The 25,776-nt window shown below is 41.2% G+C and overlaps 1 protein-coding gene across 1 annotated transcript; it reads right to left on the bottom strand.

Annotated features, from left to right (window-relative positions):
* Positions 1-500: 500 nt before the first annotated feature.
* LOC111267684 (uncharacterized) lies at positions 501-12,865 on the bottom strand. Its single transcript, XM_022846085.2, has 14 exons — positions 12,273-12,865; positions 11,315-11,440; positions 10,700-10,857; positions 9,563-9,840; positions 8,849-9,077; positions 8,508-8,658; positions 7,939-8,075; positions 7,409-7,607; positions 6,953-7,069; positions 6,127-6,275; positions 5,527-5,755; positions 5,010-5,267; positions 4,447-4,622; positions 501-2,610 (listed from the first exon to the last, which is right to left on the bottom strand). The coding sequence occupies exons 2-14, from the start codon at positions 11,411-11,413 to the stop codon at positions 912-914; spliced, it is 3,879 nt and encodes a 1,292-aa protein (XP_022701820.1). The 5' UTR covers positions 11,414-11,440; positions 12,273-12,865; the 3' UTR covers positions 501-911.
* Between the last annotated feature and the right edge of the window lie 12,911 nt (positions 12,866-25,776).

Consider the following 25,776-nt stretch of genomic DNA (forward strand, 5'->3'; position numbering starts at 1 on the left):
TCCATCACGCAACCGTTCATAAAACTCGTGCACCTAGCTTTACCCCATAGCCTACTTGTCAAAAGTTTCCCGCACGTTTTTTCGTACTCGTATTTTTTTCAAGAAACCGAAACAGCGCGAAGTGTCCTTATGGACTTCGCAGTGCCTGCCAAGCTGGCAAAAATCGGACATTTTATCGATAGTTCAACAGACACAATATTGACATCACCATAAAGGAAAAACTTGCTATTTTCAATACTGCCCGAGTGAATTTCGATCCTGTTGCATGGAAGCCCTTTAGTGGATCTGTTCTCTAGAAAGGATGGAACTTGAATTGCAGTTAAAGCTACTACAACACATTATTTTTGTGAGCGATGAAGAACAACAATCTCATAAATTTCGCAAAAAATCACTTTTTAATCGTACATTCCTGCAATGGGCCTCTTTGTTTCCGTCTCTTATGGAAGCAGTAAACCTGATGTAAAAATACCGCTACTCTCAACTCAAAGAACAACGTCATATTGAGAAAAATGCCTTTATTTGAAGTCATACGCGGCAAACACTGTTTTGGGTCGAAGACATGTGTGTACGTAAAATGTATGATTTCATAGTTATTAGATATTAATGTTTATTATCATGTTTTTCAGCAAGTCAACTAAACAGATAAAATCCGAAGGAACGCAAATACATCGGTTGTCGGTTCCAGGATGACGCACGCTACGCTACGCCATTAAGCACGGCTTTTAAACATCCTTTGAGACCGCTAAACCACTTTCAAAAAATCAATAAATATTGCGCAACTCCTAGGCCTCTTACAAATCAAACACGGTTGAGGCCATTCACGGGCTAATTAAAGTTAGTTGTCATCCTATCTTTGCTTTTTGCATTCATTTAAATTCACCTCCTCCTAATATCATTTGTGTCACCTTAGTTCACTGATCCTGCTCAAACATCGTCCGCATAACTTGCCCTATATTTAGCTCTGAATCGTTTAGAGTGCCTTCATAATCCGCCTTTGCCGTGTGACTCTCGGATGCCCCCTTACTTGCTGAACTGACCTTCGCAGCTGCATCCACTTCCAAGGACGTCGTTGGCGATAACGAACAATCAATCGAACACTCTTCTTCTTTATCCAAGCACCGACTACCTCCAGGGGTGGATAAAACTTGTTGTTGTTTAAATGCAGTATTTTGAAGTGATTTTCGACGCAAGACGACGTTTAGTTCATTAGGGGCTGCCGTTAGAGCCGTCTCCGTTTTAGCTGCTTTCTGATTATTACTAGCGTCACCGGACCGTCGGATGATTTTGATTACTTTCCGCACCATCTTGGGCCGACAATCATCTGCATTAAAAACTACACCTTCGCGGTTCTCTGTTGGCGTTTCGATATAGAGCGCAGTCGCGTTTTTAAGTGCTGAGCGAGGTACATGCAGCTTCAGTGGCCTTGCGCCTCCACCTATCACAGATGACGCCGGTATGAAGATCTTCTTTGTAGCCGTTGACGCCGATAAAGACATAGACGACGCAGAGCTTGTCACGGATTCCGTCGACGGCTGTATGAGAATCTTCGACCTTTGACGCATCGAGGACGTGGATGCTGGGATATAGATCTTCTCTGAGGCACACGCTGATGCCAGAGCAAATCCGGAACATGATTCTGAAGCAACCGAGGTAGGCGTGGATGCGCTCGATGTTCCTGGCCAGACATTCCTTGCATTAGCTACGTTCCACTGGACATTTTTCTCAGTTTTAGCAGTTTGATGGATATAAGGTTCAGATGAAATTGATGGTGTCGATGGCTTGGGCGTGGCGATGCTCCAGGAGATCGTTTTTTTCTTGAGGGTCGGAGCTGCTGTTATGGCAAAGCTGTTCTTGGGTACTGTCATAGTACTTGACCTCGTTCGATGTGCAATTCTAACTTCGGACCTCTTCTGGCCGTCCAAGGGCCATACTGCAGTTTTACTATGTTGTTTTTCTTCGAAACGCTTCTCATTATTAGAGGCTGCTGAGACTTTTCCAGTGAATGGTGCCCGTGATAATGGTTCTGGCGGATTTTTCTCCACCGTTTTACCTACAGGAGCTCCTATCATATAAGTATTTGTTGTTGGCGCTGTGATCTTCTGAACGTCGCTGTGGACGTTGCTGTCGAATCGAGAAATTTTATTAGGTGGCGCAGCCAAGGCATTATCATCTTCACTGGTTATCACTTTAATTTTTACCTTCACATTTGAATGGGGATCATGATTTAACTCTTCTGTCTCAGTAACCTCCGTTTTTATCTCCGCCTTGGGAGAAAGAACCATATCGGTTTCAACTATATCTTTTCCAAGTCCATCGCATTCGTTTTTGTCGCGAGAATGACGAGCTGACCCATTTTGAGCCGCTTCGCTGCCGCTTACTCCAACAACAGAGGCCGTAACCGTGGGTCCCAGCTTAACTGATGCGGTGATATCAATTTCGTCGCGAACTTTTGGGTTGAAGTTGGCACTAACTACTTCTGCACGTACGGTGGGCCCTACTTGGCGCTGTACCGATGAAACGAGTGGCGTTCTTCTATACGTGACGTGCCGAATGAGACCGCCGGTAGATATCCGAGATCCTCCTGCTAACAAGTATTTTCGAGCCCGGCCCCTACAAGGAAAATTATCGTATATTTAATACGAAACTTTTCTATGCCATTACTGCTATTTTACACTATATCATTATTAGCAGTATTCTAATCAAATGGCAAGGACAAGAGCAACTAGCCAATGAAAGGTTGTTATGTTATAGCTACGTACTAAACAGAGCGTAACAAGCCCGAATAATAATTATAATGATAGAAATAGTAGTGAATGTTTATGTGTGCAATATATACACTTAATATAATTATCGTTTAGTATGAAACGTAACAGACACTAATTTTACACCTAGGGATGGCGCTATTTTATAACACTGCGACATTTCGTGACACTTTTTTGCATTTGAGATTGCACTTGCACTTTTTTGTTCAGTCGAAATTTTTCACTCCGGCTTTTAGCGGGTGAAAAATTCCGGAACGGAAACTTTAAACTCAAGAAGTAGTCTCATGTAAGGTTCCCTACGAAGGTTAGTAACAAGAAGTTAGGGACTGTGGTAGAAGTTGACCTATCTCAAGTTTGGTGTGTATAGGGGCACCATACTTGCTCACAGCGGCTAAAAAATAAAGGAAACAGATCATACAGATGGGTGCCATGTGATTTGAACGAGGGTCATAAAAAGAGACACAGACGCTTGCTCCTTTTTGCCCTACATGTTACATCCTCGCTATATGTCTATCACTATATTTTGCCGGCTTTCTCCAAGCAGGCAGTTTACTTCGCCGGAAATGCACGATGGCGATACTAGTGGAGGGCTAGGTGGATACTGGATATCTATATTCTTCTAAGCAGCGTAACGGACGAGAAAGAAGAGGGACCATCGTTTGCTTACGGTTCCGCCCCGTTTTGGTAAAGCCAAAGCAATTAGATAAGCAATTACAGAAAGAAAAATTTAGCAATACATAGTTTGCTGAGGCTCTTGTTACCGCACGCCTTTTTCAGGCCGATTCGTCTTCTTGCCCCCGCACTTTCAGCCCGTCAGCTGCATGGTGAAAATAGCAGAAGAATAGAAGTGGTGCTGCCAGTCCCTGGAAGTGAAAGCTGGTCATACGGTGAGGCGCGATATAGTCGATATATATGGTTTTGAACCAGCAGGTTCAAAGGGTTCAGCAGGTTAAGAAGAAGGAATTATTTTTTCCTATATATATATATATGGCTGCTTTTCGTCTCCGTCAATATGTTACGGGTGCTGCTGCTACCTGATTTCTATATAGTTCGCCATTGTTCCTCACTCAGTTGTTTCAGGTTGCTCACTGCCAGATTCCACCCATTCGAAGACGACGTCCTTTCTGCAAACTCATCCCACTGGCTCGTAGCATCAGGTAGGTTTTGTTCACTTGCGAAGCGAACTCAGTGATCTGCGCTACCGTTGTCAGAGCTACAGTCTCGGTTATCCTATCATCAGATTTGTTACAATAGTTGCCGCGCAGACGCATTTTAGCTCTGATACAGTTCTAAGTGCGGAGTGAGTGTAACACACCCCAGTATCCCAGATTTCTACAACAGTAAGATAAGCTACTACTCAAATGGCAGAATGGTGCATATTTCGATTAAAGGTGAAAGAAGTAACAGAGTCCGAAAATTTACTAAATCCCGTTTAATACTGAACCATCTATTATTGTCATATTAAGTGCTTAGTAATAAGATTTAACGTTTAGGCTTAGAACTTTATATTAATTTTTTAACAAAAACTATCACTGCAGAAATTTTATTAATTGGCCCTATTGGAACCAGAGATTCGACTCAGCCGTAAGAACCACTCGCTCGGAAAACATACGTAAATAAATCGGATTTAAATCTCTAATGAAGGTCAATTAATTGGCTTTTAGCCTTACGTATCCTGTACCACCTTTTCGGCAGATGCGTGTAAAAGCTTCGCCGCATCACGTAACGTGGCTGATCTCGCAGTGACAGGATCGTTGCCATCGCTTGGCTGGATGCCTTACGGCTTTGACGAATGTGGCTGCTGTTCTTATCACATTCATCCTTGAGCGTGATATCCGCTACAGTGGCCGGCCTCGCAGCCTAACCAGAAAGTAAATCAATCGAAAGATGAAATAATACATATGTAGTACAATAAAACCTGAATGCTTTAGAGTCGATTGTTTATTTCGTTTCTCTGGCTAAACGGCAAATTCTATATAACTTATCTAGAATAATTGTCAGCTAAACATGTGCACGGTAAGGTTTGCAGGCAAAAAAAACACATTTTACTGGTTCTGAAAGTATCTCGAATAAGTACCAAGCAACTTGAGCATTACTTTCCAGACCCTAAATTCTTGGAAATTTTATAATCCAACGAGGCACCTGCTCCTAAAAAACAGTTGCAACAACAATAAATCCATTAAGTGAAATATGAAAGATCTTAGAAAACAATGTTCCAGTGTCTTCGAAATGTTATACACTTCCTACCTGGTAGACTTCCGTTTCTAAGCCACCATTCATTTTTGATGCTGTTTTGGTGGTGTTTAGTGCGTCTGTTTCTTCTTGGACTACTCTTTTTTCATCTTTTCGCTCCTGTTCAACGCGATTGAGTTGTTCTGAGACATTCGCAAGGACGGTGCGTGCCTCGTCTTCGACACTTTCTCTCACAGGTTCTGAGGATCGTAAAACTTCAATTGCACTTCGGATGTGGTCTTCGAGTCGATCTAACTCGACATGGTGACGGCCCTAAAGAAACGAAATGAAACAGATGACAAAGTAGGACTTTTTATATTGTAAAACAATGGCAAAAATGGTGATCTGATGAGGCAGTCAGTTTGCGCGCAAACAAAAGGCAACATTGGACGAACACACTTGATAGCGTCCAGACGCATTCATAACTAGGTTGTAATAGCACTAACACAAGCAAAAAAAGATTACAAGTTACATTTTGCTTTATTGCGCTAAACAAAAGTTACGCATTTAAATATGCGGACTGAATATTAACCTTAATTAAATGGGCTAACTGGTCGACCAATAAAATTATCTCTTTTAGCTTTTCTTCGTAGTTTAGCCGAGCGAGAACCCAAAGCGCTTCGTCGTAGCCGAGGTTATCGGAAGGGCCTTCCTCGATAAGGCCCGGATCTTCTTTCGGAGCTCCAAGTCTTTGCGCAACGGCGTGAATATGTCGACACATGCGCAGCTCACTTAGAAATTGTTCACACGTACAACCATATCTGCAGTAGAAGCGAGGTGTGAGATAAAGACATACGGCATTAGCAAAAGGTACATTACACGAGCAGCGTACGGTCACCAGTTACCTTGATATTAAGCTCCAATTAGTGTTTTTACAACAATACATCGGTCCCAAACGGGAATAAAGACACAAACTTCTCTTCTTGAATTTTATTCGATCCATGAAAAGGGATTTGTTAATGTGATTTGCAGATATCTGGCGGCCCCGTGAAAACGAATACCGCTTATTGCTATTATTTTCGTTATAATTAATTACAAATAAGGAATTTCGATAATCTTCATCGCCAATATAAAGTGCTGAAGCGCTATTTATTTTTCTTGAAAGGGTCACTTCGAAAGAAAATGCGCTCACCTGTGAACACACACCTCACAGTGAGTACAGCGGTATTCGCAGTAAGTATGTGCCGATCTTCTGGGAAATACAACGGCGATTGTTCGGCCCTCTAGATTGGAGAAAATATATCGCGGGCCAGGTAACTCTTGCCAGGTACCATTATACGGCTAAATATTCAAATAAAATCGGTATACAGTTTTTTTATACCCAGAAACACCACCAAATTATCTCTTACATAACGAGCCGAACGATTGGTTATTAGAGCACTTACAAGGTAAAGTTTATAATGCAAGGCAGGGGAACCGCATTGCAAAAAATCTGTGCAGTCACAATGTAAAGCATAATTTGATTATGGAAAAAGTATATGAATATATATCGAGTGCATATTGAAGTATGTACCGCATTCGAAATCCTAAACAGTCCTGTAGGACTGTTAGGACTTCTGTAGAAGTGAAGGCAACACGTAAAAGTATTGAATAAAATTCTTAATGTAATGGTTCTTCCCTAGTGCAGCGTATTCGAAAGCTACAAGCAAAAGCAGATGAGGATTTTTTTTATAAAAGTGGCTCAAACAGCATTTGAATTTGATTAAAATTTTGACAAACTATCACATCGTCTGTCTAAAGTTTCCATAGACTTTCCTGCTCCCTTTTTGTTGTAATACAGTCTATAGTGTATTTACCGAAAAGAAAAGAATTAAATCTTATCCTCATTAGACATCACATGCTCGACTAGCTCTCAATAACGTAATGTGACTTTAAAGATATTCTGCATCCACTCTCAATAAACCTACAATATTTTACAGAATACACAAAAAAATGAAAACAAGTGGTTATATTCTTACTTCATGGGCATCTGTGACAACTCTGGTCTCATTATTTGTCCCGTGCTCAAGAATGGCTCGTATTGTCTTCACCAACGTGAGGCGGCGGAATTGGACCCTTCCCATGGTGCCTATTAGCTAAAATATAAGCACATGACATACAACTATCATATATGCAGACGATAAAGCCCTAAGAACGTGACCATAACAGAATTTAACATCTAACTGTTTTCGTTTGGAGTGAGAATATATATACAAGATAAGAGCCTTTAAGTAAATAATGGTAGAAGCAGTCTAGTGTAAGCGCACGAGGCGTTTAATCCCACGCCTGTCTTAAGCTCAATTATTTATCTTGCGTTAAAATAAGTTATCTATTAGATATCTATAATATATTTCCCAACAAAATTAGCTGGTCATTATAAAAATTATAGGAGGACCCTTTAGCCCACGTTGGCCTCTTCGTAAAACTATACGTACCCCCTTTGGCTCGCTATTCGGTAGCCATGCGGGTAGCTTCAGTCTTTTCTTGGCATTTCGTAAGTCCTGATAGTTAAGTAGTTGGTCTCGTTGGATCTCACCTCCGAAGTAATCTTTACAGGCCTCAGCTGCCACTTGGCCGTAAGTCCAATTTTGATCCAGACACTGGCGGATAAAAAGATGTGTTGCTGCAGTACACCTATATGAGGAAAGCGATCACTTTCGATATGTCTTTAAATGGTATCACTACCATGTGCGCCTGTAGCGGTGCCCCTACATCCGCCAAATTGGCTGGGTTTGTTTTTATAGACCCAGTAATAAAACTGCTTTGAACTCCGCTTGTAAAAGGTGCCTTTAACACTCGTCGGTACGCCTATCAATTAATAGAGCTCGAAAAGTAAAGCTTAGGACAAAGCTAATATTTAATCTAAATTATACAAAGATGTACCGTGTCGATTTATTACAAACGAGAGAGCTAACTTTGAAAATCGACTTAGTAGGCTGCAGGCAGATTATTGATATGAACTAACCTGACATCAAGGACGTGTGGTGCGTGTCCAATGTGTGTCCGCCAAAATTTTACGAATACATGACCAGTATCGTTCAAATCAACAATCATTGAAGCCGGACACTCAAAGCCCAATAGACGGGAACGATTTACTGCTACCTTTAGAATTATATGCGAACAACATTAGAACACTAGACGATTTCGAGACATTTATGCGACGATAATTGTTTTACTTATACTTTTAACAGAAAAGATATATCCCAAAAGACAAATCTCAAAAATGCATATTCTAATAAGACATCATTGCGCTACTTCTTGCACAATCGATCTTTAACGCAGATTTTTATTCTTTAGTCGACTTCAGTTCACCCAAAAGAGAAATAGCTTATCCGTCTCTATTTATTTTTTTTACCTATCTATTTCACTTGTTTGGTTAACACCCACGCTTTGCAAGAGAACATCTCAACCATCGATGAAAAACCCGGAAGTGTGCATATGTAAATACATGTCGTATAAGCATACGTATTGTTATAGGAGTATTATAATAGGTATTTGCGTTGTTTTTTATTAGTTGGAAATTATACAGCGTACCTCTGGTCGACGCGTGCGTCCCGCTTTGCAGCAAACAAATGTTCCAGCAGGAAGCTTGCTTTTGTGACTCGCTAGACGTAGGAAGCATTTCGCCTCGCGCATGGCACGCTCCTTCCATTCCTCGTAATGCGATACTGAGCTAAATTCATGCCTATAGACAGCGAAATCAATAATGGTTGCCGTACCCGTTATTAGGAAACAAGGCCAGACCCGTACAAAGCGTATTAACGTTAGACATTTACTCAATTAAACAGAATAGGGTCAGACTCGTCTCTTCAACAGCTCCCTTTCAAATGACGATGTTTTCCTTGCCAATTCATTTGCGCCCCATCATGGCTTACTCGGTGCATTCCAGCCTGGTGTCGTGGTCCTCAACGATATGGGTAAGTAAGCGCTGGTGGCTGCCCTGATCCAGTCGACAAAGGGGACAGAGTTTTTCGCGCACTCTCGACGGACAGATCGCTCCTGCAAGGACCCCCTGTACGTGTGCGTGCCTTACATGCTTTTCCATATATGGCACTCGACGCGCCATGGTTCGTGCACAGCCTGGTACCGGACAACGCCAAACCTCTAAAATGACACCAATGATTCATGGCTTTAGCGACAATATTTGCACTGGTTTTATTTCACTCATCTGCTATTTTCATCAATTTAATGTGTCAATCAATTAAAGAGAAATACTTGTCACCTAGATGCATCGCTTGATAGAAAAATAGAAGAGAGAGAGAGAGAGAGAGAGAGAGAGGTTTTCGAAATTGGGATTTATGAAGTAAAGAGGTTGATGTAATATTGTATAACCAGTCGACAGGAACGGATACGTGTTATGATGGTTCTGTGGATGCTGGTCTTATTAGCAGTTTTACCGATCATAAATTGTACATCTGTAAGGGACGCTAAAACCAGTTTATTTCTTTCAGTAACCTCAAGCCATTATCTATAAAACATCCAGTAGCACAATCGAAATCGTTGTTCAGACAAGTTGCTACATTAGATGTTATATTAATGAAAGAATGAAGAAATATTTTGAAACGGCCACAATTTGCTGCGTCACTTACTCTTGCCATCAGGCGCCTCCAGCATCTCTGCCATTTGGCTAATTTCAAGGGCATTTGCTTCAGTGATGTCCACTTCACGAATTTCCCCTGACTCAGGATCCAGTCGAGGCATTTTGGTTGAGAAGCGTTCTAATTTTCGCTTTCGAAACGCTCGCATTACTTGATCTTCTGGGGTGACCGTTGCCATGATCTGTTCGAATGACGGTGCCGCCGGAAGAGCTACATGACCTATGGGGGGTGGTACATCACGCTCAGGGATATGATTGTGAATGTGCCGCCTTGAATTCAAGGATATCGTAATGGAAAGTGGAAATACGGAGGTTGAACTCGTGATAGAGTTTTGTCCTTGCTTTACTATGGAAAAGTTTTTGATTGTAATACACGGCTTGTAGATATTTACGCAGTAATCGATCAAGCATCACTTAATCTGACATAATATAGCATGTGTTAATTTCATGCGGTGAGGTTTTGGGCGGAGCATGCTATTTCACACCAATTGGTACGTTTCCGAAGAAAAGTGTCCCGGATAATTCAACTCTACTATCATTGCTATTATTTCCGCTGCTGGCGAGAAACGAAAGAAACACGAAATCGAGTAAAGCTCATCTTCATTGCAGCAACGGAAACTGATTCGAAATACATGTACAATTAACAATATTTTGACAATATAAACAGCGGTAATTATTGACACCAGTATTGTGTTATAGTCGGGCACTACGCGCGGAATTACAAATCTATTAAAAATCAAAAACCTATGTACACGTGTATATATATATATATATAAAGGATGTTCATGAGCACAAAATAAGCAATGGCTTATCATCCTATAAGTTTGCTAGAGAATTGATAGCGGAGTAATTAAACAATAGTACCAAAAATGACATGATAATAGTCATACCGGATCTAAATTACACAAACAAATTCATTCGGATAGATACGAGGGATCAATCTATATATTCGTACTCATCAAAGCTTGATCGGCCCGCTCGAGTAGATGAATCCGTGTTAGAGTGTAATTGTTTTGTCTTCTACATCAAAACGGTCAAATGACGTAGGTGCACGAAAGTATGTTCGAATGATTGCTTGCATTTTGTATTGTGCCACTGTGTCGTGACCAAAATCATTGCTGTCACCTACCTTCCCAGGAACTTCCCATCCTTATCGATTCGTACGAAGGCTTTACATGGGTTAAGCTTGCTACGGGCATGGACACATGAGAGCTTACGCTGTCCCCAACGATTGGCGGCATCTCGCTGACGCAAAATAAATGGTCCAACTGCCCGCCAGCCGCCCACCTAATACAGTAAATTTACAATACAACAGCTATTACGGAAGAACTCATCGAATTAATGAAGTGCGTATACTCACCGGCGGCACTTAATTAGCTGTATCAATGTTTAACAAAAAGAAAACTCTCACATAGTTCAATCAGAGCAACTAACGCGAGCGGAGAACAGTAGTTATGACAAATGAAAAACTGATCGATTACTTAACGAAGTATTACCAAGCACTCCGCCATGACAAGTCTTCGAGGGTCTTCGTTTTAAAATAACTGAATAGTGATAGTACTCCTATAAAAGTTCAATAATGGTGATTTATAAATTCAGTTTGTTAGCTGTTTGTTCATTGATCTATTATAGGATAAGGCGGGTAAAAGATTGAAAATATTACACTATTTTTCTTCTAATTCTTAGCACAATATCCAACGGGCGAAGCTTGTCTCAATAGACCCGTGGAGATAGTAATATTTACCTCGAAAGGTCCGTAGAGATCGCACCATATCGATCCGGTTGTTCCCATGAGCGGGGTCTGGATTTCGTAAAATATCGCAGCGTCTGATGTGGATACCATGTTGTCCTGTGTTTGATAGATGGCTGTCTGTTACAACAATAAATAACATGTCGAAATAGTGTAGGTAATTTATTCGTTCGAAGATATAGTTTCCAATGGTCACAATCAATAGAACGCATAATGCAACCATGCGCTGGATATGCTTTGCCTATTGTAGATGGGAATAATCTGGTATTATGCTAACACGGAATGGTAGAAATAATAGATCATTTCAATTACGGACCCGCATAAAGGATCAAGGAAGATAATTCTACAAACAATAAGGATAATAACAATAAGGATAATTACTCTTAATTATTATTTATATTTCTCGCAGTACACAACTTGTAATAACAAGTTGTACAACATATGGTAAGAAATACAGATGTAATAACATCTGTATTTCTTGTCATATTATTAATAATATAAAATTCTGCATAACATAAATGAAAACCGTTATTTACCCAATTATATTTTTTCGCTTTTTATTATCACCCTCTCTTCTCTAGCTGTGTGTTTCTTCTATCACACTGCCAACCCACAGCCCTGCACAATCCGTTAATTTTGCTAACCTATAACCTAGGCATGCATTCCAATACCTTGCAGTAGCCTTTGTAGTCGTTCATGCTATGCTACAAAAATCGCTAATCCCCATGTTTACGTACGTATGTTTACGTACACCAGCCTCAGCACTTGAGGAGTTTTCCAAAATTACAAGAAACGCTACTAAATTCCTGGCGTAGAAATTGACCTAAGCAGGAAAGCAATACAGGGTGCGCGAATGCTATTAGAATCAGATGAACAGTTGGCCCTCCGCGCACCAAGATGATGATCATCTGCTCCGGTCTTTTCGGCGGGGGTCTGTTGACTGACCGTATACCTGTTATGTTTAGCGACCTGATTCTCTTGACGTATTGCTTTGTTGAAGGGCAGCCGATATAATTGTTGCACGTGCAGGAAACAACTGCTGGAGAAAAACTGTCTGGTCCCGGTTGTCCCCTCTTTGGGTGACGTCGTAATGTCTGTCTAACGTTGTCTACGTCTTCTGTTACTTGTTCATGCCACAAGATTTGATGGCATCAAATAGAGCAAATAGTCAATGCACCGTAATTTAACGGCACTGTCTGTCCATTCCATCGTAGGCTGAACGTCACGTAAAGCAAAGTAATCTGCCCGCTCATAGCATGTCCTTGAGTACATGCGCATTGGAAACGCAAATCTCATTAAGTGGTATTACTACTACAACTAGAGTGCCCCTATCCGGTTCTGTTTCGAGTCACGCTATTAAGAAGGAGCGCAAGCGACACTCGCGGCGATTTTAGACATCACATCATTCCGTAAGCTGTGGGTTGGGAAACCTCCCTTTTGGATACAACAGACACATACATACAGACAGGTTGGCCGAGGGGACTCAGTCTAGCTGTTAACAACTGCGACTCGAAAGGTTTACCCAGTAGCTCGCTTTGACAACTGGGGGAAAAGCCATATCGGGGCCAACTCTCACAATAACAATAATATTGGGTTCGTAGCAGACGACATTAAGGGAGGGCGCCAAAGTTGTGTCCAAAAGTCTTAGTTAGACGTAACTTGTCCTAGTGGTGATGCAGTGGTAACGTATAAGTCTATTAAATTCAAACACACGTCTACAAACTTCATTTTATAGTGGGAGAGAGCCGTTTGGAGCAATACATGCAGTATCTGATTTACTATACGAAAAACATATAATTATAAACGACTATGGACAAACGAAAGTTTTCTTACGAATTAATTTCTAGAAATTTTGAGAAAATTTCTAGGAAACCTAATACTATATCTATGTAACTCTATAACTATGCCTATATAATGATTAAATAGACAGGATGGATACGACATTTTTCGACGATATTTGTGTACCCGATAAATCTACTCACAATGAATAAACGGAAGTGAAATCAACGACAGTTTAAAACGGCCGTTCTATCTCTGTCTTGATCACTTTCATGTATACTGTATTTTTTCTACCTTACTCGCAGGTATGCTTACACGAGCCGAGGTTAGGCGCGAGTATCTAGTGACCTTGCAAGTGTTCTCGCTCTCCACCAGCGTAAATGCTCTGACTTACTTCGGCTTACGCATAAATCCAAACAGTGTTAAAAATAACTATAATTAAAGTTTAATTAATAATACTACAAATGTACTTATTATAAATTGTTCTAGTATTTAATAAAATACATATATTTATTATTTTTTTTTACGAAAAATACTTGATAGGGTCGGCTTCCCTCTCAATTTATTAGCATCTTTTTCTAACATTTCAGAATCTGACTTTTTTGGTCTGGTGTTTGGAAGTATTTTCACAACATTTCCTGGAGGTGTACATATATCGCACCAATCATTCAAAAGAAAATCAAAAATTTATGCCACTTTACAGCCTGCAGTTCTGAACTCATCTTTAACATATTTCGGTCCTGTGCAACAGTATAGGCAGTGAAGGGCATTTTTCTCCTATCCTGACGACTATAGAACACATACCCCCGAGAGCGCCCCCGGTTTATTCACCTATATATGGGGTCTGAAATTATATATTGGACAGTCGGTGCTGGAGCGTGCCTGGGTATGGCTGACGTTTCTAAACTGTTAAAATGAGCTAATCATATATATAATTTTGTAAGCGATCTTAAGAGTGGAAATCATAACGTTTCTTTTTCTTAATGGCTATATCTAACTGACTACTTAATCGTGAACTCTTTCCGTCTGGATTTATCAAACCCAGACATGAATGGTGTTCACTTTTCAGAGTTCAAATGATGACGAACAAAGCCAGTTGACCAACTGATATTATCGTATTACTATCTGGGACAAAACAATAGCTTAAATTAAAATTTTAGTTCATTGTTCATAATATTTATTATTTAAACTTACGGCAATGTTATCCGGCGGTGCTGAAGCGCCCAGAGTGACTGACAGAAATGGTTGGCACGTTCCTATAACCTGTAATCGTAATACACGAAACATAAAAGCAACCGATGTCAAACAAAGAAAGATACTAAGTTTTTTTATAGGACAACTTCACATTCATAGAAGGCTCAATTCTATCGGGATTTTATAACAACTATTAGTACGATGACGTATCTTATACGTGAGCTCAGTAACAAAGAAAACATATATATACGAGAATGTGAGCTGATAAAGGATATGAAATAATGATGACAATAAAACTGCCTTTTTTTTAATGTGGGCAGTAGACAAAATGGTTTACTGCCAGAAAGACAAATTACCGATTTACTATTATTATGTTTTGCCTGATTTTCCTGTGTTATCCCCATGTAATGCCAGCTACAACAACATCAATCCAGCGCGTTAGAAGAAATTGACGTGGGTCAATCCGTCATCGAAGCTCTCACCTATAATACTGCACCACCGAATGTTACTCACTCCTAGGCAACCCTGTACACACCTGTGCAACAGCGTAGAAAAGAACTGCTTAGGATTGCAAAATCCTGAACCAATCAGCTCCTCCTGTGACTCTCGGTGAGAGAGAAAGTGTGATTTCTATGGTATAGCTATTTACCACTCATGGTGCCCTTGACTGCCGAAGTGTCTATCGAATTGTCTGTCTGTTTGCCATTCGACCTTCGTCGTTTCCAGCCGTACCTACAAGAGTGAAGAAAATTTCCTAAACAATTCAAGTTCTACGAAATGTTGTCCCTCTGTTTCGAGCCTAATCGTACCTCGTTTCATAAGGCGGTGTCGATTCTACGACTGTTCTATTAGCTGTAGCTTCTACAAAGAGTGGTGTTGATAAATCCGTCATTACCGGCTTATTAAAGATCGTTGCTTCCTTTCATTTCAGATTCTTCCTATTGGCTTTTTTCATTGCTTGTATTATTTTTTGCTGACCAACAAACTTATGCTGACTAACTCAAAGCCCTGCGGATAAACTTAGTTCCGGTGAGCTTCACAACGCCGCTACCTCACCAGCTGTGTCGAAGACAACAGCTGACGAGAAACAAGGAGTGAGAAATTCTAATGCTTTGTCTAATCTTTTATGTTTGGCGACGGCAATGAGCGAAACTTAGTGCGGTAAGACGGAAATAGTAGTCCGAGGAAAAACAGTTCGCCGAAAAACAGAAGCCGATTGTAATGGTGTTTGTCGGTACCTATTTTTTTGCACCGCATGGACTGTGTGAGAAGGATAGCTTTGCCTCGTTCACTCCTAAAGTTTGATTTTTGCAGTATTGCAATGAATCTATGATTAAAGTATGTAAGTGTATTAGATTTAGTAGACTCAAAGCTCTGATTAGAAGGCTAGCAGAGGTCGTCAATTCAAACCTTGTCATAGGCTATACGACAAGTGTGATTTAATAAAGAAAATACATTACGTTTAATATTCTATAGATAGCTGTAAGTTGCTGGTTTTCGTGCACGTGACACGCTTATAAGTGTACGTTTTCCTTTGGACGTTTTATTCAACTTTTGAAGTCCATGTGCGTGACTGCTATCGAAAATCGGTTTCGCTTCAAACGAGTATATCTACATGTACTATAAACTTGAGGTGTTTGGAAACCTTACGCTGTACCACTATCTGCTGTTTCCTCTCGAAGTAGGAAATGCAGAAAGATTCTCTACAAATAAAGATTTCGCAAAGTGTTACGTTAGTACCGTACGCTCGACATTTACCATAATTAAGTTTTAACAATCGTCACGGCCGTGTCGTTCTCACCCAAAAGGAGAAAAGGCAAAGAAGTCTCTGTAATCGAAGAGCGACGTGAAATTCTTTATTGCTTTATGATGACACGAAACGCGACCGAGACGCAGACGAGCTAGACACGGAACCTATCTTATCTAGTATTTTGGGGTCATTGCTAGGTATCTGGTTGTTTTAATGTATCAACAAAGACAACAACGCGCTAAGAGTGTGCGAGAGCTAGAAGTGCGAGAATCATTTGAATACCAGCATGTGATCCTCTGTGAGATCCAACAAACACTTTTGGCTGATGATTTTCATTTTCTGTCGAAAGCACCTATCCTACGATTTGTATTTAATAGCAATTAGCGCCAACTGAATCGAGGTCGCGATTCGCAATAGACATCGTTGCCGACTTGCCGAGTTGTCTGATAGTCAGCGTTGTATGTAGAATGTATCGCGATACGCATTAGTTTAATTGAGCGTAATCCTATCGCCTAGGAGTGGTAATTAGGATTTGTGGGATGAGTAGCACTCAAGGTAACGGCCGCAGCGAAGCGTAGCGGAAGTAAAACAAATTTTCAGCTCCGTCCGGATGCTGCCTACCAGTGGTAGATTGCCACCACCGCAGCTTAAATAACAAGGCCGATAAAGACGAATTTCAATCGCGCGTAATTTCCTTCTTCATCTAGTTGACAGTAGTCAAGGGTTAAATGCAACAGATTACGCGTAAGGCTGGCACAGGAGTTTGTTGTTGCTGATGCTGCTGGGGTCCATTTTGTACTTCTAACCAATTCGTTAACAAAGATTTTGTTTTTCGCTAACAGGCGGTCGGTTAGAAGGAAACGTTTTGCCGTTCTAAAAAATTATTAACGGGGCGTATCGCGGTCATAAGGAGTCGGTAAAATTTGCTATCGTTGCTATCCGTAGTGTACGTGCAGCCAACATCTTACCCATTTGCGATTTTTTTAAACGTTATTACTTGTTAGAGAGGTTACCTACGATTTTTGGTTGATATAGTAAACACTGCGTTATTGATTTCGTATAGTAACTTGCAGATACATCGTTCACAAAGTGATGAGTACGCTACCCGACTTAGTACATTAACATTTAATCCCCTTGAAAAATCGATTGGTGTTTGCGTCTACCGTATTGGAGTGTACTTCGCTCAGTTAGCGATCAGATTCAACTAATGGCTGAGGCTACTTGGGCTCTTAAACATTATCGGATCATTTCTACTGTGTGGATTTGTATTGGTATCGACGTACTGGTGGACGTTCTAGGAAAAAAACGTTCGAACGTCTCCACTGCTTAAGAACCTCAATTCGGAAATAGTTCGGACTTTATCGAGTTTTTGGCAACGTTTTATCATGTTCGCAAGTTCGCAAAAGCACGTACCTTGCTAAGTTTAACCTTGGCTAAAAACTTGTCAAAATAATCAATGCACCTGTAGAAGGTTATAGTAGCATTCTGACGACTGCGTTTCGTAATTCAGATATAGAGATTGTCGTAACTTCGGGTTAGAAAAAGCGTAAGTGCTTACAATTCTGGCAACAATTTGTCCATTTCGGACGTGATTGCACGGAGCCACAGTGTAGGGAGCACTAACGGCGATAACAATTTCAACAGTGTTCATTGAAGCGGACGCCCGAACTCGTCTAATTCGTGTTTAGCTCAAGATCGATTATTCCAAACAAGTTCAACAGATGCCCGATAGTAAACGCGCACCTGAGTAACAACGAGGATTGTAAATTGCGCATTCGAAGTCCACTAACGCCAGTACATTATGGGAGTTATGAAGTCGAATATATCAAACCGAAGTGACCGGAACGATTACACACGCCCCGTCAACCGGCGGATCTGTGTCGTCGACCTACTTTTGGGACGCAACTAGCTTTTCGAAACTTACTGAATCTCTGTCAATTATTCAAATCTGTACGCTACATTTCAGTTTGCTCTGTGTGAACTTTGGAGATGATGAAAAGTGTTTGGCCTTTTCACCTGGTACCAACCTAATTGTTATGGATTTTTTCGTCTCAACGGACATCTCACCTCTTTCTTTTTTGTAATTTATTCGTAATGTGCTGGAGCACAGTCTCGCGCGGCGGGGCGACCGCATCAAGCAAACACGCAATTTTGCCATAGTGCAATTTACTGCTGTTTAACTTACCACACAGTAACAAGAGAACGCGCTACCTCTCACTATGTTAATTTTGTTCCTATATTCCATTAACAACATCGTTGTAATTTTGCAGTGTTACTCTTGCTATTGCGCACTAATACGGCCAATCCGACTTTTACATATCCATGGCTCATACTCATGGCTCACGTATTCGTCCGGCAGTGTGCAGTATGAGACCACTTACACCTGTGGATTATCAGCAGATCAACGCCCGTAATTTTGCTTCCCGATGAACGGCAGATCGACCCATATCGCTGTCGTGTTGGGTAGCGATCGTTTAAATCGAAGCCAAAGATTGAGTGCCAAGACACCGAACAAATGTGTTTAGAACGGCGCCCACCGTGGTGACTGCTGCGGTTGTTGGTTGTGAGCGTGAAGCGGCGGATGTGGCATATTAACCCCATTCCTACACGCCGATGCAGGCGTTTGTCCCTGAGGGATATTCGAATTGTACACATTGACATTGTATAAGCCCGCATTATACTCCCCAGATACAAGTTTCGGTAAATCAGACTGGGAGCCGGTATGGCCCGATGAATGGCCGTGTGAGTTTGAATTTTGCTGCTGAACATTTTGGTGTACATGTCCACCGGCACCAATGTGCCTATTAGTGCCGTGTGGTGTTGAGGCTAAGACAGCGGTACCCTGATGATGCGTGTGATTTTGATGTGGATGAGCATGTGGCTGGGGCGGCACTGACTGTAGTGCCCCTGGTGCATTCTGCATGGGCATCATGAGACTACCATGTTCTCCGAGTGCACCCGTGTGATTATGACTCGGACTGATTTGGATTGCGTTTGAGAACAGGCTGCTGAGGTGAGCATCAACCGCCTGCTGAACCCCTGCCCCCACGGGGCTATTGAGTCCTGGCGGGAATTGTGAAGCCGCCCGTTGTCTTCCGTGCTCGCTAGGATCACGTAAATACGCATGTGGGCTGTAGACAATTGTGTTGCAAATGCCCAGATTGCAGACATCCGGATTACAGCCCTCGGGGTCGCATACGTCGAGCGAGCAAACACTTGAGTTGCACAGATTTGGCATATGCAGGCGTGGCCCGAAGATCCGACGCGCACCTCGCGCCTCTGAGAAGAATTGAGCCTTGATCTCAGGTACCATCGAACCCAACAACTTAAGCATAGATAAATCCGGTATGAACACGCTCGGAGCTCGTAGTAGCGGCCGGAATGTATCTACATCCTGATACAGCCATCGGGGATCAATTCGGTTTAGATTGAGCAAAGGATCGTCAATCCGACGCACGTACCGATCCGCTGTGCCGGGCTCACGTTGTACCACATTAACCTTCACAGGCTTGAACGGAGCATCCTGCTCGGACGATAATCGTGATGCCACGGAAACGACGTCACGAACCTGTTTCTTCAACGATGGCATGCTACAACCTAGACCCTCACCCTCGTATCCAGCTTCAGTTACATAAGTACTTTTTCCTCCAAACAGATGGCAGAGCACATTTTTAACCGCTTTCTTGTACTCGTCAACTCTCTCGGCACGCAGTTGCTCGCCATTGACTCCAAAGAGCTCCTCAAGACACAGGTTGGCATATTCAGCAGAGTCGTCGACTATTCTATCAATATCCAAACCCCCGAGAACCCGTTTATTGCCAAAGTCCGTACAAGTGTACAAACTACAGTCCGGTTTATGTCGTCGTGACCCCATGAGCAACGCTGGAATATCGAGTCCAGTTGCCCCACACAATTTGTCGTCGTTTTTTCCTGGAACTAATGCGGCCCGAGTCGATTTCGTCAATACTGTGCTATCAGCGTAGACGGTGCAGGATTTCTATCCGCTGCGATTTTAAGAGTAAGTCCTCAACAAAAACAATGTTTTCGATAACAATCGAAACTTTGTTAGGCTTCTAGGGAACACGTGAGGTAACCTAAACTCGAGCTTCCGATGTAAACAAATTTAGTTTCGTGCTGGAAGAAGCTGCGTCCGCTAGAAGCATTTAGCTTAAGGCTTATAGATTCGAGGAGTCGAAACAATTACGATTCCGCGCAGAATCGGCCAAGCAGATTTGTATAGTGTGAAAGCATTCTCTTTCAAGTTCGGACGAACATCTGGGCCTAATCAGAGTCACTGTTAGGTCGAAAAATGCTCGCATTTACGAAAAAAAAAAAGTCCTGACTTAAAATGCCTTAAAAAACCTTAAACTTTACTTATCTAAAATGAATCTTTTATCTGTATTTACACCTGTAGAAGCTTCTGTTGGCCTACATAGAAACGCTACCTCATGCCAGACGTAAGCATATTTTAGTTGGTCTTTACGAGTTTTACACGAGCTCATTTTGCAAGTTTATTGACATTATTGTATAAGATCTTAACGGGCCACGTAGGTCTTAGTGGTCTTAGCTTAATCATTTTGATAGTTAGCATCGTAATTCTAGATACGCTTAGATTAACTTCATCAAGACCAACCGTTAAGCCGAGTTAGCGTTTGTATTACCCTTCAGACGTAAGTAAACCAATAAAGTTGAATAAAGCGACGGTAATGAAACATCTGTAAGCCGGAGTTCCGAATCGGGTAAACTAAACGATTGTCGATTAAGAAATGTTTCCATATTATTTCAATGTCTGGACTTGAACACACATGGTATAGGTGATCTAAAGTACGTTTTCGAGTGTTCCTACTACGACTATTGTTAGGAAATGTTTAAGACGGTTGGAGAACACAATATGCAGTTCTCGGATCCCCTATGAATATTCACCTTTTATTTTTATTTAGCTTTCTTAGTTATTCTTGGAATAACCTTATTTAGGTTTAGTATCAAAAGATTGCTTTCTTTAGGACTAAAATTGGATTGGATCTTACCGGCCTCTATTTGAGTTTCTACAACAGACCTATTAAACGTCAGACGTTGCAATCAGACAAGCACCTATGAGCCTTAATCATTTCGTAGTTTTTTTATATTCTCTACTTTTCTCATCATTCATTTCGTTATTGCTTTTGCCAACGCTGCGATTTGAACCAGCGTAAAAGTACGCCTTAAAGATACCTGTATATTTCTGCGTCTATCCAAACATAAAAAAAGCTTTTTAAAGTTAGCTATCGTTATTCAAATGAACCCACGCCCTCAACGAACATTGCTTTGGACCTTTATTGGGGACATTATGGAACAAATCCTTACGGGCAAAAGTGATGGTTTCGAAAGCTCATCTTAGGTTGCGCCCTTTCGAGCCGTTTTTACTGAGTAGATGCCTACAGTTTCGTATGTCTTTTTTTATTTGTGCTTTGAAAACGTGTTCGAGAATTATAGATAAATATGGTAATGAGCAATGTCTTTTTACCATGTGAAACTGTCAAATAAGAAAATAACTAATAGTCATATCGTATTGCACATGCTCGATATATGCACGGCTGATGATGATCTCAAATCAATATCACTATTTAGGCCGGCCGATCAACGTACCGTTCAACTTTTTAGTTGCCGCAGACCTACTTGCTACAAGGTCGTTCGCTCGCGATACCTTCAATCAGTATTTACAGCCATTAAAATACCGTCGATATATGTATGTCAAAGTTATTTTAATCTACTCTTTTTTATTCATAATCAGTTAACGAAGTCCTTCCTCCTTATTATGATTAATCCCTTTCAAAGCATTCCGGCTGTCCTTTCCTTGCCCTTGTATTTTCATTGATCGACCAATCCATTTAACATTATCGGTGCTTCTATATCCCAAGTGGCGTGCCTATCAATCAGTTAATGATGCCACTGATCAATAGCAGTAGCGGAAATAATGAGCATAAACATTTAGCTAATATCGTTCTGATCTTACAATGGTCACCTGTTTGCCCACTAAACCCAGACACAAAAGTGAGGCGGAAGGATCCAGGTTTGAAACAAGGTAAAGAGAGACGCACGATTTGTTTCGTGTTGTGCTGCAAGGAAGATCGCTAGCCTGCTAAAATAGTACTGAACGTGCCACACGTAAAACTTGCAATGCATTTATGATCATCCAACAAGTATCTAATAAACAAAAACTGTTATGATCAGAATCCTTTTAGAGTTGCGGTAATATCTGCAAGATATTTCACGAATATTCATTAACTGTGTAATAAGGTAAGGGCATTTTGGTATACAAAACATCATTCAAAGCGACACGGATGAACTTAGCTAGTCATGGCACGGAACGCCACAACAAAAAAACGAAATAGAATACAGCTGGATACAAAAAGCCCTAATCAAATGGCCCCAGTAGGACAATGTAACGCAGCTGTTACAAGGCAGTCGCAGCGACGGCGACGGCGACGGCAGATGATTAATGGACCAGTTCATCGATGATCGTCATAATAGGTGTCCGAGAAAATAGCAGAATCTGACGATCAAAGAGGCTTGACGCGAATATCCCCGGGAACCGGGTGTGTAAAGCTTACCGTTTTAGAGTTCAGAGCCTTGCCTATTTGAGTTCGTGTTTCCTAGTGCTTCTTATAGTAGATGTGAAGCACTGTGTAAATCAGAGCACTTCAGATCCATGCTCAGAAATAACATAGAGGGTCAGGATGACGTTCTCTAAAGGGCATGGTATACGTATGGTCTTGTGGTAGGACCGTCGTTATCATTACTATTAGGTTTGTGATTTCGGTTAAACGGCTAGCTTAGACGGCGGATGTGTAATAAAACGTCACAAGGTGATGTCAACACTATGGGCCTCAATAGAAGCGTCAATACAAACGGGTTGACAAACCATCGTATACATTACATTGTAATCTAAATATGACTTTTTCCAATAATCCACTAGATAGGTGGAAGTTTTATACAAGAACAAACTAATCACTCCACTTAATCCTAGTTAAATTTACTCAATCTATATACTCACTTTCCTATTTGTTTCACTTCCGGTGACTCTAAGCGTGTTAGTTGGTTCTTAGTCCACCTTAATTTACCAGCAAACAAGGCGTAGGTACGATTGTTGGCGTCCAAAGAGGAGGAAATAGGCCCGACGTCCTGTTGCGTTGTCCAAAAATGTTCTGGAGCTCTTGAGTCTTCACTATGGGTCTGTTAATTGTAACATTTTTGCCCAATCGAATCGGGTAAAATACAACACGGAACGCACGCAGGTGTTACATCTTCTCTCAGACTTAATCGGCGTTATCTGCAATAAATAATTGGACCAAATGTAGGAAAAAAAGTTCCGAAATAAAAAGCTTGCAACTCGTTTTTATCTCCTAAACGATAAAGCAATTAAAAATCAAAACCTCTTCAATCCAAGGGTGCAGGGGTAAACATATCTAAGCTGTTCTTGAAACTGATGAGTCTATTGGTGAGCGATTTCCACTCTACTGGTAGCGCTTTTTCCATTCTATAGATTTAAAAGATTTTTGATTCGTGTGAATTGTCTCACCAGCGAACCAATATAATAAATGGTGCAGTTAAATCTCAAAACGTTCGTAAGGCGACCAGTCCTTCATCAACTTTCGATTAATTACATTCGGCCATTCCGATGATATAGGAACCCGCAGGAAACGACCTGTTCTGCTTTTGCGTGAAAAAAAAATGTTGAACTCCCGTAGTCAAACGTACGAAACATGACTACACGATCCGCTCCGTACTCGCTGCTGAGCTGCTTTGAGCCGTACATTGAAGTTGGTAGCCGGCTACCTCAGTCCTAACTTTGTGTTCTCTTCAGGAATACCCCTCGAAATTGAAGAACATAGCTGAACTCCTCCAGGTATTGGGCGGCCTTTCTTTTACTTGACAGAACTGCCTCAGGCATTGGTTCTTGTTGTCGTTTTGTCAGTCCTTATGAACAATGTGGTTTAGTTGTTCGCTTCCACTTCAGCGTCCCGTTGTTTTCTGAATAGCAGAACAGTGATGTCCGCTACAAAAAGAAGAAAGCCAAATCTGCCAGGAAGTAAATTTGCAAAAAAGACAATATATTGACAAGGTTGATTTGAGGCAGGTGGTAGAGCACAATGCTTAAAAATTCAATAAGCCGATAGCTTTCTTTTCAGTAAGTATCGTGTACGAAGCGTACGAATAGTTTGGTTTGTGAATTTAGCGAAAACATCTGCATCTGCTATTTGCGCGACGCAGGCATCTGCGAAGGATCGTTCAACAGCATCAACCGCAACGTTATTGTGGAAAATGGTCGATAGACTGGTTTTGGTTACGAGGCTTACAAACACTTAATAAGCCCCATCTAAAAATCATCCGTATATGTAAACTTAGGCAAGAAAGGGAGTACCGATGATCATCCGTACTCGATGCGTATTCGACGCAAGCTTGTTTATGAGATGTTTGCTGATACGGATAAATGGCGATAGTGATTTGATAGAAATTAAATTTGCATAAAAAGTGCAGTTTATACTTGGGAAAATACGGTAATTTTCAGAAAGGAAGTATCGTTTTTGCGAAAATGACATTTTCCTACAAGATAAATAGATTGAATTTGTTTACGCAACTATCAACGATGAGTTATAAAGGCGGAACCTATAAAGAAACAAACTCGGTGCGTGTGAATCTGGATGGGTCTGGCCGATACAAAGTCTCTCGTGGGTGCACTGGTAATTTTCATGCTTTGTCCCACACCTATATGAGAAGCATATTTTACCTATTTTTTATGAGCCTTCTGTGAAGACGCATTGTAAGTAACGCTCGTAACCGAATAGATCTAGAAGTCCCACAGGGTCTGGGCGCAGCTTGTAACACCTTATCGGCCAACTAAAAATGTTGCGTGGTTCTAATTCGGCCTAAAACAGCGTAACGATAGGTTGCCATAGGACATGGCTCGTTTGTCCATAAACAATTTTGTGACGTGGCAATAAACTGGCCAGAGCAAGACTGTTCGCGCAATTGAAGAGACAGCCAGCAAGGCTCAATATTGGAAAGAAGCATAATGAAGAGACATAGCGCAGCTTTCCTAGTATTTGATGAATCTTCCACAAGTAACAGGTGCTTCTTTAGTCGGCTTTTTGAAAATGGAAAATAAAAAGCACGATGTTCAAACGATACTACCATACTGTAATGTACCGTATGTACAGTACGATAAAAACCGGCTGATACTTGGGTAGATATAATAGAACTTCGCTGGCAGACGGCATGATAACCCAGAAGTTACTGGAGTCTACACGTAGTCTACATACTGACTAAGTAGGAAGGTTTCGAGAGCCTACAGCTCTCAGGCTTGGCTTCTAGCTGGAACTGTATTCTTCTTACAAGCGTATTTATTAATTACGAGCTTGTTTCGAGTTTTAATTGTTTAGTCAAAGAGAAAACCAAGCTGAGTTATGGATAGTGATTACAATCGTGTTTCTACTTCGTGTCACAAAAACTAAACGAGCCCATAGAAATGGCCTGTATTAACGTATGCCATTGCCAACCCATCATTCCGGATAGCCCACGAAGCCTGTGATCCGGATTATTCACATACAGGTCACCATGTAATCTATAATATTGAAAAAGAAAATTATAAATGAAACCTTATATGCGATCTGACATCCAGTCTTACGTTAATGCTAAACACTGAACTTTATTACCAGTTCATTCAAACGTAAAGATCTGTACAGATACTTACATT

Source organism: Varroa jacobsoni, unplaced genomic scaffold (genome assembly GCF_002532875.2).
Source record: "Varroa jacobsoni isolate VJ856 unplaced genomic scaffold, vjacob_1.0 scaffold_1209, whole genome shotgun sequence".
Lineage (NCBI taxonomy): Eukaryota > Metazoa > Arthropoda > Arachnida > Mesostigmata > Varroidae > Varroa > Varroa jacobsoni.